Genomic DNA, 21,229 nt, shown 5'->3' with positions numbered 1-21,229 from the left:
CAACAACCAAACATGCTGTTACCATGGCAATGCATTGTCCGATACAAATACAAAGGACATTTTGGAAAACTACACTTAAAGAGCATCATACACACCAAATTTCACCTTCATAGATTAAATGGTTCAATTTGATACAAAAATGAGTGGTTACCATGGCAACACATTTTTCTTATATTAACACATTGGTGTCTTGCATAACTACACCTCCCGATCATCATATACAAACTGTACTAAATTTGACCTTAATTGCTTGAATGATGTGGAAGTTATTCAATCCACAAGGTTTTGGTAAAATTATGGTTACCATGGCAACGCTTTGTCCGACAAACACAAAAATTATGTGTTCCACATCTATGCCTCAAGGCCATAATGTCTACCAAATTTGATTTCAATTGCTTCAAAACTGTGGAAGTTGTTCACTCCACAAGATTTCGAAGAAAACATGGTTACCATGGCAACGCTTTGTCACGTACAAACACAAAGAGTGTCTTGCATAACTACACCTATCGATCATCATAGATACCAATTTTGAAATTGATTGCTTAAATACTATGGAAGTTATTCAATCCACAAGGTTTGGGAAAATTATGGTTACCATGGCAACGTATGTCCTACAAACACAAAAAACATGTCTTGCACATCTATATCTCAATATCATCGTTTACCCTAAGTTTCATTTAAAGGGATCGTACAGTTTTGATTGAGACCTAATTTCAGATTTCTAACATTTTGTGGTGAGATAAAGAGAAACCTCTTCTGAAATATGAAAGAGCATGTAATTCTATAAGGAATTCAACGTTTATTTGATGAAATGGCCGAGATATCCCAAAAAGAGCGATTGTAATAAAGTGTGGGACCCACATTTTATTACTATCGCTTTGTTTTACTTTGTTTTTGGATGTTTCAGTCATTCCAAACCCAATTTTCATCAAATAAACTTTGAATTCCTCTTAAAATGGTATGCTCTGTACTATATCATAAGTGTTTTCTTGCTATCTCGCAAAAAGTTAAAAGCCCAATTCTCATCTCCACCAATACTGTACTATCCCTTTAAATTGCTTCAAAACTGTAGGAGTTCGTGACGCAAGATTTTTGACCGACCGCCCGCCTGCCCGCCTGACCAACATCATGGTGATTCCTATAAATGTATACCCCCTTCACATTATGTGTGGCGGGGGTATAATGATAATAATAACAATGAAAATACATGTACGTGTAATACCTCTTTTGATAATAATAATATCATTATTAATAATAATAATAATAACAATAATAATTATAATAATAATAATAATAACAATAATAATAATAATAATAATGACAACAGGGCAAGCCCCATAGCACTCAAATCTTTGACTCGGGACAGGTAGAAATCATGGTTGCTTTGGTCTACAGGCATAGCCTTGCCTTTGATATTTCTAATTCAATTTAAGTTTTGTCAAACAAACAACCAAAACATCATTTTGAATAATACCTGTACGCTGATGCAAGTGGATGGATGCATGCATAAGGAAACATGTCGACAAAAATGACCACACATAATGCACTTAGGATAGATCTTTTATTCATACTGTGCATGCACACTACAATATAATTTCTGTTGATAAAATGCAACATCAATCTTAAATGAGGACATGAAGTCAGGAACACCAAATCTTGTACACAAAATCAAACACATGACTTGATTATAAACACCTATCTTAAGAGTGATCTATAAATACAGAGACACATCTTGACTTTTCATATTCATCATACACATTGTAAGATATCTTTAAAAGGACTAAAGAATAAAGTTGTGCACATAAAGCCATATTCTTGCTGGCAAAATAATGACCCTGCATTACACAACCCAGAGTGAAGGTCAAGTTCTGAAAGCACAGATTCTCAGCTTCAAAATATTTCATCCAAAATTGAAAATTTAAAAAACCACCATAATTAACTTACAAAAATGATAAAACACATAGGAATACTCCCCTATGGTACGTACAAAGGGGGCTCTACAGTTATGGGTCTATTCAAATGAACCGAGTCAACCTTCAGAGTGCTTGAATGTGAACAAATTGGAAATTGAAAACTCCATACAGCGTACAGTGAACTCCCGCTATAATGAAGTCCTCAGGACCGGCAGTTTTCCTTCGTTATATCGGAATTTCGTTACAACCGAACAAATAAACAATAGAAATACACAGAGTGGATGACATTGCAGCCCAAATTTCTACTTCGTTATAACCGTGTTCGTTATAACGGGAGTGCACTGTATAACCACTGTGAGGAATAATTCAATAAACCCAATCAGTAGTATTCTCTTAATAACATTATATTCATGATTATGTCCATGTATTAGAGTCACTGCTGTATTTTCAATCTGGGTTTTTATTCACACTTTCATATATACATGTACACGTACATGGTATCTCCTGTGTGGAAAATGGAGAAAATCAACAGGAAACAAACAAAATAGAGGGACAACGATTTTAAACAACACTACTTTCACTCAATTTGGTTTCCAAGCTTTAAGGTTAGATAGAAAACATGGAGACTGTCCAAGCTGAACACACTGTTTTTAAAGCAAATTTGGGGTAGTTATCATTTGAAGCTAAAAGATTCTAGACAATGTTGGGATACTTTCACAGGAAGTAAATGCTCAGTAAACTTAGGAGATACAATGACAGCTATCATGATACAACATAATAGTGACTGGGCTCAGGAATATTACAATGAAAGCCTACTTACATATTATTCTCTGGTTAAATGTTGTTACATTGCCACACAATGCTACACATGCCACAATCAAACTTAATCCACATCAATTCAGATTTAGAAAAAAAACCCAAAACAAGATAAAAATGAAAGCAATGCCCCCCAAAACAGGAAACAAATTATTCACTGTATCATTCTTCTGTACTCTACCTAATTAGTATAGACACCTCTTGTCTCACAAACACATCAAAGACAAAAGAGATTTTCACTACATGAAATGGAAAAAAATTAACATTAATCTACTTTAAAAGCAGAAACTCTCATGAGCATAAAACCTTCCCAAACTTCATGAAGAATTTAGCTTGGTATGCCAGTCACCAATTTGCACCAAAAAAAAAAAAAAAAAAGGTGAAATTTCCATGCTGTCAATGTTTCCGCTGTTACATCATATTGTATACACTTCCTATACTGTTGCTTGCATTGTGTTTTTTTGTTTTTGTTTTGGCTACTGCCCCCCTCCACCCAAAAAAACTACCAAATCATAGGTCTTGCATTCATAAAACACAAGAAAAGAAGATGAGAAAGAATCTAATGCTTGACTGCTTCTATCATGAATGAATTATTGAGAAACTATCAGCATTATAAACAAAAATTCCATGTGATCAAAATCAATAAATCTGGTCCCATTCTTGCGATTAACAGCTGTATGTAAGCTAGGCCCTCATCTTATCTCATTACTGATACCTTTATATGTACTGCTGTTGATCTTTATAATTTGAAGAGACGAAGAATGAAAATATCTTGGGAGCATGCAGCAACAATATGCACAAGTAATAAAACAAGAAACAAGATGAGACGAGCGAGAGCTACTGTATTCCTTTTTCTACTATTCCAGCTCAAAGCAGACTGATTTGAATTCCATTTAAGCTATTTTGTGCAAGAGTAGAGTAATAATATAACATCATAGTGATGGTGCAATAATTCTCAGAATCTATCTAGTACAAGATATATTGTTACAAATACAGTACATTCATTTGCATTCACAGTGATTTACAATACGGTGTAACATACTGCAGTATAATTGTTCAAGACTTTTGTTTCCATTTTTTTTCTTTATTTTGGTTTATTCATCTAGCAACCTCAATGAAGTCACAAGAGCAAAACAACCATTTAGATAATGGATAACACAAGTTAAAGAAAAAAACTGCAATATGATGCACACAACAAAATGAGCATACAGGGTATTGTGAAGATTAAATGAATAAACAAATGTGGGTGGCAAAGACATGGTCTATGCTTGGTCAGTTTGAAATGCACAGAAAGAAAAGAGACTATGCATGAACACGGGCATGAATGTACCCTAGAAGGATAGAAGCAGCATGTCGGCAGAAGAAGAGATCTCAAATGAAGTATTTTTTACTGAAGACTTAAAGGACAAGTCCACCTTCATATACATAAGTATTGAGAGAATGCAGCAATATTAGTAGAACACATCAGTGAAAGTTTGAGGAAAATTGGACAATCTGTTCAAAAGTTACAAATATTTGAAGTATCTGCGCAGTCACTGCTGGAAGAGAAGACTACTCCAGTGGATGATGTCACATGCGTACAACTACATGTATATAAGGGAAATAAAAAGAGAATTTCACAAAACTTTACTTTTTGAATAAAGTGCACAATTCTTTGACTTGCTACTGACGTATGTTAAGGGCAATATTATTCCCCCTGCCTTCTTAAAGAGAGAAGTCGAGTGTTCTTTTGTTATGGGAGAAAAATGGGAAATATGTTGAATTTTCTTTATTCTTTCTTTATATCGTTGTAATCATGTGACATCACAAGCTATAGTAGTCTTTTCATCCAGCCGTGACTGAGCAGAAACTTGAAAAATTCATAACTTTTTAACAGATTGTCCGATTTTGCTCAAACTCTCACTGATGTGTTCTACTAATATTGCTGCATTCACTCAACCCACATGTCTATGAAGGTGAACTTGTCCTTTAATTCACTGCTTCAGCTTGTCCAAAGCAAGCAGTCTTTTCTTTTGTTTGGATCACACTAAAATATAAGTTGAGACAAATTACAACATTTTGTCTTACCAATCTGATGACAGAGTTGCTTTGAACATTTTCTAAAGGTTACAGGAACATGATTTCAATCAACTAATTCCTATACTAGAAAATACCGTAGGATAGAAACCAATGAGTTGGCAGGACCACTTTCTATTTCACAATGACTTGAATACTGAGCATATGTCCACTGAATTCTCTCTTTTGCAGATTTGAATCTGAATAGGGAAAAATTCTTCAATTAACCAAACCATAACTGCATTTTGCAAGGGACTTCCACAAATAGAGATGTGACTATTAAGATCATTAGATTAGTACACTGTAATAACTTTCAAATGGCTGTGCATAATGTCCAAAACTGCTGTCCACAGGACTGTGGAAGAGTATCATCAGGATAGATACAAAAAGATGCAAATCCTGTGATTTGATGTAGGTTGATAGAGTGAACCCAAAGGTGAGACCAAAGAAGAAATTTCTCTCTTCATTACTACATGCAGTAATAAAATGTACAGTGAACTTTATACATGGTCATGCCTCTCATAGCAAGGCTGCAAAGGTAGACAAGGGCAATCTAGGAGACTATGTGAATGTTTTGTTCAAAATCCTCTAAAAAATCTAGAATTTAGATTTCGTTGCATTACAACACATTACACCCCACATGCTAGCATCATGATGTAATCACAGGCTTTCATTGTATAGCCCTGTCACTGAAGAAAAAAACAAATCATGAGAGATGATACGTATCAGCTGTGCAAGGGTGATTGTGCCGTGCATTGCATATATTGTATTTTAATACAACCTTAAGCACTGCCTTTCCTTCCTTTTTCCTTTTTATACTCAACGTACATTTATATGTACTTCAGAGACATTTGCAACATTTGCAAACTAAATCATTGCAACTGGATAACATTTTACTCCACAAGGTACACCTTGACCAACTTCCTGGAGTTGAAGAACTTAAAGGCTTTCTTCTCATTTGAGTCACTGCTGATGCTTCTCTTGGCAATGGTACCTGTGACAAAGAAAGGTAATGGTCAAAGGTCATGATGTGGTTCACTACATGAATATTTGCTTTAATAGCCTATAAGGGAGAGTAAATTACTTTTTTTCCCTTGGAAAAACTGCAACAGAAATAAGAAAACTATGACCTCTTTTGCAATATAATATTCATTTTCTAAATATCATATATATTTATATTTTTCTAGAGGGAAAAAAAATCTTTTTTGATATCTAGAAACATCACCCAAGGTGATACATTATACACTCAACATAAAAAATAGAAAAAAGAAATACGTTTTCAAGTTCATACGTTTCCAAGAAGATTTCAATGAAAATCAATGTATCATAATGTGACCCTGCACCACAAGACCAACAAAAAGTCGCCAAACATGGATTTTTAGTTAAGGGCATATTCTGAAAGAGCAGACTGTAAGCTTTAAAATGATTTATAACTCAACTCAAATGGATTCTCCTAACCTATATAAATATCAGAGAGAAAGCCCACACTCTGGAAAAGTTTGAACAGAGAAAAGAAGCTCGGAAGTACAGTCGTACAAGGGTCTATTCAAGCGCCTAATCTTTCACCAAGCTGCGCTAGCTGTGCGATGAAAGGGACAAAACACAGGATGTCAACCACTGGAGTAACAACAATGAAGGGATTAGCAGATTAAGCTGAAATTTAGCATCTTCTATTAACACATTCTGTCCATGATTATTGCCAAATTTCAAAGTAGTAGCATTCTCCTTTTTAAAGTTACAACGGAATCGTATTAGACCTGAAAGTGAAGAGTGTCAAAAGGATTTCAAGAAATGAAAGGGGACCTCTAATACAAACCTGATCATTCTACTCTCCACCCCCCACAAAAAAAAAGGGGTTGTAGAGAAATCGCTGTAAACACACTTTCCCATTTACGTATGATCCCGAACTGAAGAATAATGTAGAAGAAAGATAGCTCTTTCAGAAAATATGAAAAACTCAAGATTGCCTCAGTTGACCCTTTTCTCCTGTTTTGAGTCATCATGTAAAATCAAGGGGTGCGGCTTTTTGTTTGTTTTGTGATGCACGGTCACATATATCATATCAAAGATAATTTAACTGGCTATTGACCTAGTACAAAAAATTATGTAGGTCAACATAAAGGGATATTTCACACATTAGTGAACACATTCATTTTTGTCCTCCAAGGTACAAAAGTAAAAATTACAAAAATTGACATGTTCTCCTTCATTTGCAAATGCCCTTCAAGATGATAATGATAACAAAACACCAGTTTAACAAAATGAAAGAGAAGAATTAAATTAGCACAAAGAGGCTTTCTTACTCTTTTTCTCTTTATAACCTGAAACAAAGTCAAAGTGGGAAACTAAAGGGGGGAATAAGAATTTTTTGTCAACTCAAACTTAAAATGACTTGCTGAGTAAGGGCACAATGATGATTAAATAAACAGAATATTTTTATTTCATTCTTTAAGTTAGTAATTGAAGAGTTCATGAGACAAATTAAAGAACCAAATGTCATTTACATTTTTCCTAATTTGGAAATTCCTACCAATTTTTGTTAATATTGCTCCCTCTTTTATTTCATTTGAATTTCAATTTGACAGAAGATACTTCATTTTCTTCCATTATTTTCAGCCTTTATTGATCTTTTGGGCTTCAAAAATACTATAGAGATAAAAGGTTTATTCTTGCAACCTAATTCATGTTTTTATTGTGTTAAATTTGTTGTTTATTCTTATTGTTACATGGAAAAACGCTTATGCAAGAATGACAACTTGTTGACCCCGCCAATGCTATTTTTTTTTTTACTGGTCATGTCCGACAAGTAACTTTGGCAATTCCTGAAAAGGTACTGGCCCGACAGTGACTTTCACCGGTCTGAGACTGTTGGACCAGTGCCAGTGTGCAGCATTGCCTTACATTCATCGCATGTACCAAATTACAACTGAATTGTTTTAAAACAGAGAGAACAGTTTGATCCACTACATTTTGTGATCTGTACAAAAACTTGCCTTTACCATGGCAACACATTATGCCAGTGACCAAAAAGGTATCTTGCATATGGACCTAGAATACAAGAAATTGTACGCAAATGGGAAATAACAGATAAAAAAAGAGATATAACAGATAAACAGAGATATAAAAGGGGGAAATTTTATGGCAAAAAAACCCACATGCCATAAAAACTTAACATTAGGCCCTTAAAGTTCCTTGACCCCTGCCTGTGACCTTTGACCTTGTGGTGACCATCCACTCCCCAAAGGACATCTACCATACAAGTTTGGTCACAAACTGACCTATGGATCAAAAGTTATGACCCATAATCGAAACGCGCCATAAAAACTTAACATAGGGCTCTAAAAGTTCGTTGACCCCTGCTTGTGACCTTTGACCTTGTGGTGATCATCCGCTCCCAAGGGACATCTACCATCCAAGTTTGGTCAGAAATTGACCTATGGATCAAAAGTTATGACCCATAATAGAAACGCACCATAAAAACTTAAAGGGAAGATAAACCCCAAGAGCAATGTGGATTGAGTGAAAGCAGCAACATTAGTAGAACACATCAGTGAAAGTTTGAAGAAAATCGGACAATCGATGCAAAAGTTATGAATTTTTAAAGTTTTGGTGTTGGAACCGCTGGATGAGGAGACTACTAGAGGTTATGACGTATGAGTGGACAACAATACCAAGAAAATATAAAGAAAATACTACAAAAATCCATTTTTCATGAAAATTACAAATTCCATCAACTTGATATTGACACATGTTAAGGGTAGCAATTATTCCCCCTGCTTTCCGAAAGCGGTTGGTCCAGTGCTCTTTCATAATTCTAGAAAAGTGAATTTTTGTTGAATTTCCTTTATTAGGTGATACGCTATCAGCGTATCACCTATTGTGATTGTCAAAATTTCTCTTTTTTTTTATTCTTCTTTCTTTCTGCCACATTTTGTGTCGTCAATATCTCAACAATGACATTACGGAATAACATGACATTTTCAGTCAACATGTCTCATAACAATATCTAGCCACAATAAGGTTTTCATAACAGTAACATATCTATGACGTCATCTAGGCGCCATTTTGTGATTTTCGGACCTTGTCACATGATCGATCATAACTTCATAACTAGATATCATTTCTGTATCATTTTCGGTGGACATAAAGTTCAGGTCACGCTCTATCTTACATTTTAACGCTAGTTACCCAGGTCATCATTACGCGCGCGTTTGCGCGCGTCAAAATTTTAAAAGGCTCAAAACGACTTCCCAATGGGAAATCTCGAAGTTTCAGACAATTTTAAGCGTTTCAAACATTTTCTCGCGTGCGCGTCCGTCCGCGCAATTTCGCGCGCAGAGGGCGTAACTAACATGAAAATGCAATTTTTTTGACTGATTTGGATTTTTGATACTTTGAGTAACAATATCCATTGATTTCCGATCGATTTTGACCTATAACAAAGGAATGCACTGGCGTCAAAGTTGAAATTCCGCGCGCGCGTCTTTCTGCAAATATAGTGAAAAAACATGTTTTTGTTTATGTCGCCATAGCTCTTTAAATCGTCCATTGACCCTATATTTCTATTGCATATTACAAAAGCATATGAATTGGAAATAACGTTTCAAGTACCAATATTGCCAGGAAAACTCATGACGTCATCATATCATCATCTGAAATCAAAAAAGTGGAATTAATTTTTTTGAGGTACTCTTTCTGACATTCATTTACTCGTATCTCTATTGTTTAAGCTTAATATCACCCCAAATTCAGATATGTTTTACTTTGAACATTTGCCTTTCAAGTCCATGTCATGGTTTTGAAATTTGATGACGTCATCATACTTTAAATTGTGATTAAAGGTAAAGACGCAAAATCGGACAAGTTTACGTGTTATGTCTATGGGAGGTGATTTTTTTAAAAACCATACATTGACTTGACAACGTTTAAGCACCTTTATCTCAGATGATTTTGCTTCATTTCCTCTGAAAATTAAGTATGTTGTAGCTGTGACAATAAGCTGCAGTAATCATGCATTTTATTCTTTGAAATCTCCTCATCAGGTTGACAATTTTGCAATTTAAAACTGAAAATGAGAATGGAATGCGGACGAAACGATTCCTGATTCATCTTTCACGTACATAAGTTTACGTTCCTCTAATTTTCTCGTCGAGACGTATGGCCGAGTGGTTAGAGGTGTCGTCACAGAAACGTGAGGTTGCACACGTACGGGTTCGAACCTCACAAGAGCACGAAAGAAAATAATAATTTTTTTTTACTTTTTTTCTTCAATGGAGTACTATACCTTTGTCCATGTAGAAGTCACGTTCGCATGTAAACACACCTATACGCACACACTCACACAGTATCCCTTTGTTTATCGTTGGAGACTGCATTGCTTCGACTGCTGCAAAATATTGCAGGCTGGGCTTTGCAAGCTGATCATGGTATATTGTAACAGAATGAAATTTGTTCATATCAATTCAGTAACACAATGTAGTCGTGGTTACTTTGTGCTGATTTTATACATGTAAGAAGCTATACATTGTAAAAAAAGGTATTTGAATTGTTCCTTTAACTTAATTTGTCAATTAGTGGTTTTTGTGGAGTTTCAGATAATGATAAAAAGTATGTATGATAAGTGCAGCGATACTTTCTACAGTTAGTTCAAAGTTGTGTTACAGAGGTTTGATACATACATTTAGCATTGTGTTTGTGTGTCCACGTGTGTATACAGGTTGGCCATATGGCACATTCTAGACAATAAATCTTAATTAATTAGCAAACGCGATCAGCTATGGAACTGAATATGGTACTAATGTATGATGTTCATGATTCTCATTAAACTGTGACGAGTTTAAAGAGATAGCTTAACTGTGTGTAAAAATAAAGCAATAATAAGGAAATTTTAAGGGAATTTGATAACCATGCCTATAATAATTTCATACAGGTACTAATAGCTGCCTCATTTTCGTGTGATTGATCGTCATGTCAATAGCAAACTGACAACGTACGATTAATATATTATACATTAAACAACTGTCTTTCAAATCCATATCGATGTTTTCTAGTTTGATGACGTCATCATACTTTAAATTGTGATAAAAGTAAAGACACAAAATCGGACAAGTTTACGTGTTATGTCTATGGCAGGTGATTTTTTTAAAACCATGCATTGACTTGACAACGTTTAAGCACCTCTATCTCAGCTGATTTTGCTTCATTTCCTCTGAAACTTTAGTATGTTGTAGCTGAGACAATAAGCTGCAGTAATCATGCATTTTATTCTTTGAAATCTCCTCATCAGATTGACAATTTTGCAGTTTAAAACTGAAAATGAAAATGGAATGTGGACAAAACGATTCCTCATGTATCTTTAACATACATAAGTTTACGTTCCCCATATTTTCTCGTCGAGACGTATGGCCGAGTGGCTAAAGGCGACGTCTCAGAGACGTAAGGTTGCGGGTTGGAACCCCACAAGATCACGAAACAAAATACTTAGCTATTTTACTTTCATTGACTTTTTTTTCTTCAATTTTGTATTACATATTCGTCCATGTAGAAATCACGTACGTATATAAACGCACCTATACACACACACAGACACACACACACACGCCATATCCCTCTTTTTTGTGTGTTGGAGACCACATTGCTTCGACTGCAGCACAATTTTGCAGGTTGACTTTGTCAAACCGATCATATTAGTATGTAATGACGACGACTGAGGTGTTGTACTTTGAACAATTGTCTTTCAAGACGATGTCATTGTTTTGTAATTTGATGACGTCATTACACTGAAAATTGTGATTAAAGGCAAGGTATCAAAACCAGCCGATTATAGGCTTTATGTCTGCGGGACGTATTTTTCCCAAGTTGCCAGAAATGGCATAGCGACCTCAGTCGTTACAAGGCCGCTTTTCCGTCTAGCAATGCAATAGATGTTCACACGGCCACGTTAGTTGAGTAGGCATTGACTTTCCCCCTGTTATATCTATACATTGTTTTTTTTTTGTCTTACCATTTCCGTGGATGACCCGTGGCCGAGTGGTTACAGAAACGGTTTCGCATGCACGCTCAATATAACTTCAAGGTGCCTATATCACATTCTTTTCTTTGTCGATCACAGATGACTGTCATCTGATGACCACAAGCGTATCACCTAACTCGTCCTCAATGTGACGAGTTTTCATGTCTCGTATTTTCTTTGTATTGTTGTCCACTCATACATGTACGTCATATCCTCTAGTAGTCTCCTCATCCAGCGGTTCCAACACCAAAACTTTAAAAATTCATAACTTTTGCATCGATTGTCCGATTTTCCTAAAACTTTCACTGATGTGTTCTACTAATGTTGCTGCTTTCACTCAATCCACATTGCTCTTTGGGTTTACCTTCCCTTTAACATTGGGCTCTAAAAGTTCGTTGACCCCTGCTTGTGACCTTTGACCTTGTATTGACCATCCATTCCCCAAGGGACATCTATCATCTAAGTTTAGTCACAAATGGAGTTATGGATCAAAAGTTATGACCCATAATAGAAACGCGCCATAAAAACTTAACATTGGGCTCTAAAAGTTCATTGACCCCTGCCTGTGAGCTTTGACCTTGAGGTGACCTTCATATATGGTAAAATGTGAAACTTTGTATGACCCCTCTTCCCTCGAAGTTTGATTGTAATTGAAGCCCAGAGTAAAGAGTTATTGAAGTTTTTGTAGCGTAATGGACAGACGACGGACGGACGGATGACGGACGGACGGACAACCTCACGGTGATATACTTGTGTGTCTACCCCTTTGTTCTCCCTTTTGTTAAAATAGACACACAAGCAAAAATTTTAGCCACACAAGCCTGACGGACTAAAGGCCATCTATTGTGCACTATTGTTCTCCTAGCCACACAAGCATACTCTCGTTAGCACGGACGGACGGACGACGGACGGACAGACGCCGCAGGCAATCCCTTAGTCTCCCCTCACCTCCAGTGGGCTCGACAAAAATGAAAGCAGTTCGAGTCACAAGATTTGTAATTGACCAACTGCTCAACCGACCACCTTGCCACCTGACCTCAGAGTGATTCTTTTATACCCCCATACACACTGTGTGTGATTAGGAGATATTTTTTGATGATCACTTCTGAAGCTCTGCACACAGTATAACCAATTTATAGACTTTGTTCAAATGTAAAGTCTGAAAAACATCTGGGTCTCCCTTAAAGAACTCCAAAAAAGAAGTTGAATAACAGTAACTAGGAATATCATTGAATGTGACTAGTACCCCTACCTAAACCTGAGGGAGTTAGCTCATTCCTCAAATATTTCTGTATGTTTTTTTTTTTTTTTAAGTGAACAACAAAATAATGGGGTTGCCATGGCAATGCATTGTTTAACATCTAGACAAAAGACATGTTTTGCTCATCTTCAAACTACACATACAGTGGTCGCATGTGCCAAGCCTCATGTCCAATGCTCACATATTGGGGTATTAGCTAATCCACAATATCTATGTGATTTGTATTTGAAATGTTTCCATGGCAACATGTAAACTCAATCCACAGTATTTTTGTATGCTTTATATTTGAAAAAATGAGCACTGTTACCATGGCATCACACTGTTTAGCATTGCTGCAAGATGTGTTTGGCTCATCTGAAATAAGTGGTCAAATGTGCCAAAAGCTCAAGTGAAATGCTGAAAATCTGAGTTAGCTAAATCCACTGGTAATTTGCATGATTTATCAATAAAAAAAAAAATACTGTTATCATGGCAACACACTGTCTGATTATGATGTAATATGAAGTCTCTACATCTACATGCTAGACATGTGCCAAATTCCAAGCAAAATAATAAAAAACTGGGGAAATTAACAAAATTTGCTTTAGAATATTCTTATACAATATTCATTAAAAAATGCTGTCACCATGGCAACACATTGTTCAACAATGAAAGGAGTTAAAGTTTGCACATTTATACACTATATGGATTACATGTGGCAAATTTCAAGTCAAATACAAAAAAAAAATGAGGGAATTAGGCAAATCCCAAATATTTTTGTATGATTGTCAATAAGGAATGCTGCTACAATGTACATATTGTACCATGGCAATAAATTGTTTAACAATGACAAAAAAATTAAGTTTACAAATCTACAATGTACATACTATTATGGCTATATGTGGCCAATTTCAAGCCAAATGCCCAAAACTGAGGGATTTATTGTTCAATTCACATTTTTGTATGCTTTATATTGAAACTTGAAATATTGCTATGGCGAATGGTATGCCTCCGCCATAATGCATGGTTCTCCAAATGGGTCTAAGTACATCTTGACTATGTGTGATGACAGTTTCACATAACTGGCAAAATATAGGTTTTCTTGTTCATTTTCAAACTTTTTTTACAATCACTTTAATACAGGTAGATTTGTGGTTCAATTTCGTCTTGAAGAATCTGGAATATGCCGATCCTAGTTTCAAATTTGTCTTCGATCATTTCCGAACAAAGTCTATTCAATTTACCGGTAGTTATTTGTGACATATTTTTATCACTTAAAATTCAAATTCGTCCGTCACACTTGCTGTACACATAACAGCTATTCAAAAGCAATTTCATTTTGTAGCGATCACATTCGACAAATTTTCCTTCAAATCGGTCTCACATGTTTTCTGTTGTGAATTCTTGGTTGTTTAATTTTTCCTGCAACTGTTCACTTTTTCCACATTTATGACTTAACATATACACACATATACCGTACCCTGCACATAAAAAACACAAACATGCACACACACACACACACACATGATATACAAACACACCCTTCACACAGAACACACAGAGACAAACATATGTACTGTCAAACAAAAGAACACAGTGATCCATGATTTCCAGACAATTTTACATGTGACAAGCACAAACAGAAGAAAATAGACCAGGGGGGTGTTTCATAAAGCTGTTCGTAAAGTTACGAACAAGTTACGAGGGACTGGTGATCAGTTCTGATGTGCTATACTTATCAAAATTTCCACAGTTCAGCAAAAGAACTGATCACCAGTCGCTCGTATGTCATTCGTAACTTTACGAACAGCTTTATGAAACACCCCCCAGAAATGAACTCCTATTAATAGCTTCTGACCATTCAAGCATTGAGAATTTAGGGTCTTGGGGACGAACACTGAACTACAGCTTTCTATAACTCAGTTGGAAGAGCACCGGGCTACAGTGTAGCAACCCTGGTTGAATCCTGATGGATTCCCATTTTCTTTGCTCAATTTTCCACTTATCAAATCTTACATGTGTGTAGACTTTAAGCCCATTTTAATGTATATGAAAAAAAAAAAAAATCAATTTTTTGACGTTTATTTGTAGCAATGTTTGTTTCATGCCGTAACATAAAATCAGTAAGTAATCTGTATATAAAGTCCAAAAGTTGTCACAACATGATTAGAGATTGTCTTTATTGTTTTTAATGTTCTCTGACTGCCGATTATCCTTCAATCTCCTCTGTGTGTGTGTGCATATATTGTCAAGAGGTTTAGGAATAATGTCTACTGATCCCAATACAGGGAGAAAGTGAGGTAATGCAGGCTTAGAATTAATTCACCCTCACAATAAAAGACCAATGCTATCCGACCAATTTGTTTGAAAAATTCATGAAAATATGCGAACAAAGATGAATTTGATTTTTACATCGATGGGCGGGGACGATTCAGGGACGAATTCAATGACAATCGGTGATTTTGAATGTGATGTCTTTGAAAATAGCTGACTTTAAATACGAATTACAATGATGATTGACTAAATTGATAAAAGGATTAGCATTCTGTGAGTTTCTTGGGATGAATTTGAATGAAAAATCTTTGAAATATAACTTTAAAAGTGTGAAAATGGACAGGAAAACCTATAGTAAAACAACATGCTCATCACAAACTTGTTGAATGTTTACCTTCCTTGAATTAGGTTTAATTGGATGAATGACTACATTGTCTATTAAGAGAGCCTGTATTTAGGGATTTGAGGATTTCTACTTGACTTAAGACCCTTTCATAAGTTTATGCATTGGGTAATTCTCAAGGTATGGAGAACAAGTGTAATTTCAGTATCAAATAGTAACATTTTAACATTTCATCCCAGCCTCTGATCCATGACCTTCGACCCTATGACCTTAACATTCCCAAGAGAATCATTATTAGGCAGTACATACATAATACTAAACCTTCATGACAACTTGGCCACTTGAGAGATATGGACGTAGAACTGAAATTTAGCATTTTAACTTGACCTTTGACTTTCTGGCAAAATCCTTTGCCAGCAAATGTCTATTGGGTAATGTATACGAGGTATCAAGACAAATCCTGGAGGCATTACATAGATCCTGTATGAGGGATGACATTTTGAGGAATTGACTTTTTTTTACCTTTTACCCCTAACCCTTGACCAAATGACATTGAATTTCCCAAGATAATCACTGCCAGATAGTTACGCCAGCTGGTTTAGAAAATGTGTCAGGCGGCACTTTGGGAGGAAGAAAAGGCCTCCTCCTTCCTTTTTTTTTCTTTTTTTTTTTTAAGAGGCAGGATGCTAGAAGCATGTCTTTTATATTCAAGCCTTATGGGGGCACTACACCAAAAACCGATTTTTTTTTTCAATTAAAAAAAAACAAACTTTTAAGTGATAGTTCAGGTCTCTAATATCCAGTAACTTCTATACCCAAAAAAAAAAAAAAAAAAATGCAGTAAAAGTGGTTAAATTCATTTGTTCTGATACCCTTTTGAAGGCACTTCTTTGCAATGGAGGAATATATTTTTAAAACTCTATCGGTGGGACTTTAGTGTGATAAAAACTGAATGTAATCCTTATATTATGTTTTTGTGGATTCAAATCATAATTCTTGACATAATATGTTTGTAAAAGTGTAAAGTGAATCATACAATATATTTTGAAGGGAACACTAGCCGGGTTCACACGCACAAAATAGCGGGATGACGATCGCGCTCCATATCTCCAGATTTTTTGCAACCGTTCACACGCTCCAAATTAGCCGGATAGCGATCACGCTCGGAATCTCGAGTTTTTTGCATCCGTTCACACATACAGAAATATCCTGCTAATTGCCGATCGAGATAACAGCAAAGCCTGCAAACTGGGTCACACAGCGCCCTTCTCTATCACTGCTTGCGCGCGCTTCTCTTTGCCCATTGTTTTTTGTGTGTCAGTGGTGTGGTTCGCGAGCTGTTGTTGTGGTGCGCCAAAGAGGTTAAGGACCTCTTCGCAGAGGCTCTGCTGTTGTGATGTGTGCATTGTATGATGGGATATAAAAACTCGAGATTCTAAACCCGACCGTTCACACGTACCGGCGCAAGGCGAATTATCCCATTAATTGAGGAATTAGCGCAAGATTTCTTGGGATTAGCATCGCGATGCTTATCGCGCTAATTTTCGGGTTTTTTCTGTCCACACGTGCAAAAAACTCGAGATACCGATCGCGATGCAAATCTCGAGATTTGTATCCCGCTAATTGGTATACATGTACGTGTGAACCCCCCTTTTGTGTCCAGATACTCCTAGAAATGACATTTGCCTGTACTTTGAGGTCATATGTGTGTTTGAAGTACAGCAAATGCAACTTTTTCATGTATTTTATTATCAAAAAATGACATCTTCATTTTCAATGGCTGTTTTCTCAAAATGTGTTTTTGTATACCTTTGCTAACAAATAACTTGAGAATGCTTCAATATTTTCTTCCCAAATTTGGTACACTTATGCAGAAGGACATTCTTAATAAGCTAATTGAGCATTTTGAAATCATGAGCTTTAGTTTTTACATCATTGGCAGCTGAATCCTGATTGGATAATTCCGGTTGTAAAGGCAACAGGGAAAAATTCAAAAGTAATCAATTAAAATGTTTTTTTCTTCTAGTTGTATCTATGTACCAAAATGAAGAAAAAATACCAAAGTTATGGCAGTAGCAGGCATTTCTGTGGTAACCAGTCACCTGTAGGCATCTGGTTACCATGGTAACCTTGCACAATATTATACAGTATAATGTAAACCATTGTATTGCTGACATCTCTAGCAAAATGTACATATAAGGTTTTATGGGGTTTTGATAAATTCTCAATGAACTAAGTGCATAAACTGTGATTTTTTTTTTTTTGTCATTTTCAATGTTCTTCGTGTAGTGCCCCCTAAACTTGATATCTTTTAGCCAATATTTTTCTTGCATGTGTAATCAGGATGGTCAAAATAAGTGGAAACACATAGTGTTATATAGCAGGAGCATATACACATAGCAGGAGCATGACAACCAGTTGAGCTTTGTCACTAAAACAGAAAATAGCAGATGCTGTACTCACCTTCTTCGACCACTTCCACAACATGGAGCCAGAAAGTGGAGATCTCCAGACAGTGGGTGCGGATACTGGTTGCCATCACCGACACGTCCACAGCAGGGCCATGGATCTCCATCCTGGCCGTGATGGTCTGGAGGTTGGTCATGTGATCGCCACTCTGTAAGTCAGAGTTAAAGAAGAACAACAAAGTGTAACAAAATATGTCCCATAGGAGTTCCCCACCACGAAATGAAGAAACTGTGCCTCAGAAAATCTGTTTGTGTCTATACTGATCTGTAAAGAATCAATATCTTGGAAAATGTTCTGATTTTAGCATGTTTTGGAACAAAAAAATAAGAAGAAGAAGAAGAAGAAAGCACAGTAATGCACACTAGTTTCTGTGACTTTGTATGTTATACATATATGTACATGTATATTATATATTCTTTTTTTCTTTTGGTATGATTTATCTAATTACACATTTCTGTCTGTATACTCCATCTGTCCAATGTGAAGAATTCATATGCATAGAAATAAGAAACATTTCGCAGCTAAATTTAATCAAGTTGTATGCGGGTCATCAGGAAAGCTACACAGCTAGTAATGCCAGCCAGCCTAGCCTTACTCTCAGGTCAAAGTGCTGTCAACCATGCACATTCATTTGATTTCTGGGTGGATCCAGCTGGATATAGTACCTTATGGAAGAAAACTATTTTTTCTCCCCTCAATTTTCCCACAAGAATGTCAATACTTTTAAGAGTTTACTGTATGGATCAGTAAAAATCAATGCATTTCTGTTGGAATGGAACTCTTCACATGTATGCATGACACTGACAAAGAAAATTCAAGACAAAAAACAAATACAGTATTCCTGCTGCTCTTGCTGTCAAGCTACCCCTCAACAACCCAATAGGGTTGAGGATTAAAATGAACTGGCTTAAAAAAGCAAAAAAAAAAAAAAAAAAAAAAAGGAAAATGGCACAAACTAAAAAAATAAGAATCTGCAGTGACCCAAACATAAGAAGAAAACTACACATTTGTTCCAAGATTCTTGAGACTTGGATCAACCACTCCGACAATCTGGAAGTACAATTGTGACCATGCATCACAAAACCAACAAAAGGTTGCAATCACTGATTTTTTGTGAGGACTACAAAAGGGTGAAATGGGTGAGCCCAGCCACTCTTAAGTTTTACATATATTCTGAAAAAGCAAGACTTATTCTACATTATACTTAAGTTTGGGATCATAAAGCAAACAGGAAATTGTGTTTCCAGTAGTTTTTCTCAAACACTTTTCGGTAGATTAGGTGTCTATTAAAGAGAGACTCTTTTCATTTCTTATAAACCATGTTCATACTTTTCATTTTCAATTCTAATAACTTTAAAAAGGATGATGCTACTGCTTTGAAAGTCGGCAATAATCATTCTACAGCATGTGTTAATAAAGCATGCTCAATTTCAGCTTAATCTGACAATCCATTCATTGTTGTTGCTCCAGTGGTTTACAGCCTGTTTTTTTGTTCCATTCATTGCACAGCTAGCACAGCTTGGTAAAGATTAAGCGCTTAAAGGGAACCCAAACCCAAAGAGCAATGTGGATCGAATGTAAGCAGCAAAATTAGGAGAAAATATCAGTGAAAGTTTGAGGAAAATTGGAAAATCGATGCAAAAATTATGAATTTTTCAAGTTTTGGTGTTGGAACTGCTGGATGAGGAGACTACTAGAGGTTATGATGTATGAGTGGATGACAATATTAAGACTAGAATTATCACTGAAGGTGATTAATACCCCCGCCCCTAGTGTTGCTCTATAGTATGTGATGTCATGAGGGCAATGACGTTAATACCAAGTTTCCACAAGGTTTGAGTAAAAAGTGTGGTTACCATGGCAATGCATTGTCTGGTACAAACACAAGGGACATTTTGCATAACTACAGTGTACACTTAAAGACCATCATAAACACCAAATTTGACCTTCATAGCTTGAATGATTTATTTTGATACAAAAATGAGTGGTTACCATGGCAACACATTTTCCTTATACTAACACATTGGTGTCTTTCAAAGCTACACTTCTAGATCATGATACATACTAAATTTGACTTTAATTGCTTGAATGATGGAAAAGTTATTTGATCTGCAAAGGTTTTGGTAAAATTGTGGTTACCATGGCAACGGTTTTTGTGACAAACAAAAAAATTATGTGTTCTACAGCTATACCTCAGGGCCATAATGCCTACCAAATTTGGCTTCAATTGCTTGAAAACTGTGGAAGAAATTCACTCCACAGGATTTAACTAGAAATGTCGCTACAAAGGTGACTGGTATGCCTCCGCCATAATGCATGATTTTCCTAACAGGTCTATACATGTAGTACATGTGGACAATGTGTGATTACATTTTCACAAAACTGGCACAATATTAAAATGACAAGTTTGTCACAAATGTGTTCAATGTTCACCTTCCTTGACCTAGGTTTAATTGGATGAATAGGAGAGCATGTATTTGGGGATTTAAAGACTTTAACTTGACTTTGACCCATTCATAAGTTTATGCATTGAGTAATTTTCAAGGTATGGAGAAAAAGTGCAATTTCTGTATTGAAAAGTACATTGTTACCATTTTCATCTGGCATTTGATCCTAAAATTCATAGGATAATCACTGTCAGGCAGAACATGCATAAATATGAAGTAAGTTTCAAGATAACTTGAGCCACTTCCGAGATATGGAGGAAAAGGTTAGTTCAGCACTTTCCCTTGATCTTTGACCTTTGAGGCAAAAAAAAAAAGAAAAAAAAAAGAAAGTTTCCAGAGAATCTCTATTAGGTTATACATGCATACACTAAGTGTAAAAAAAAAAAATTAATCCTACTGGCATTGCATAAATATGAGGGAAATAGTAACATTTTGAAGTGTTGCCCTTGACCTTTGACCCCTGACCTTTGACCCCATGAACCCTAAACTTTCTAGATAATCACTGCCAGTCAGCATACGTGTATGTATGATGTTCCATGAAGATACCTTGAACAATTTCGAAGGTAAGGAGAAAAAAGTGAAGTTTTAATATTTTTATTTGACCTTCTGACCTTTGACTTTGACCTCATGACCCCAAACTTCACCAGAGAATCTAAATTG

General features: G+C 35.9%; 1 protein-coding gene across 2 annotated transcripts in view; it reads right to left on the bottom strand.

Moving 5' to 3' along the window:
- The window catches only part of LOC139731054 (integral membrane protein 2B-like), a 147,608-nt gene that overhangs the window by 23,678 nt on the left and 102,701 nt on the right, over positions 1-21,229 (bottom strand). The window contains exons 5-6 of one of the 2 annotated variants that reach the window (XM_071641931.1): positions 18,117-18,270; positions 1,545-5,778 (exon numbers count right to left, since the gene is read on the bottom strand). In XM_071641931.1, coding sequence (XP_071498032.1) covers positions 5,678-5,778; positions 18,117-18,270 — 255 coding nt within the window. In that variant the 3' untranslated portion in view covers positions 1,545-5,677. Of the gene's footprint in view, positions 1-1,544; positions 5,779-18,116; positions 18,271-21,229 lie in introns of those variants that run through there. The other variant, XM_071641932.1, reaches the window with a different exon arrangement.

Source organism: Diadema antillarum, unplaced genomic scaffold (assembly GCF_040938485.1).
Source record: "Diadema antillarum isolate AM-2024a unplaced genomic scaffold, OU_Dant_1.0 seq00000354_RagTag, whole genome shotgun sequence".
Classification (NCBI taxonomy): Eukaryota; Metazoa; Echinodermata; class Echinoidea; order Diadematoida; family Diadematidae; genus Diadema; species Diadema antillarum.
This window is presented reverse-complemented; position numbering and strand designations above follow the sequence as displayed.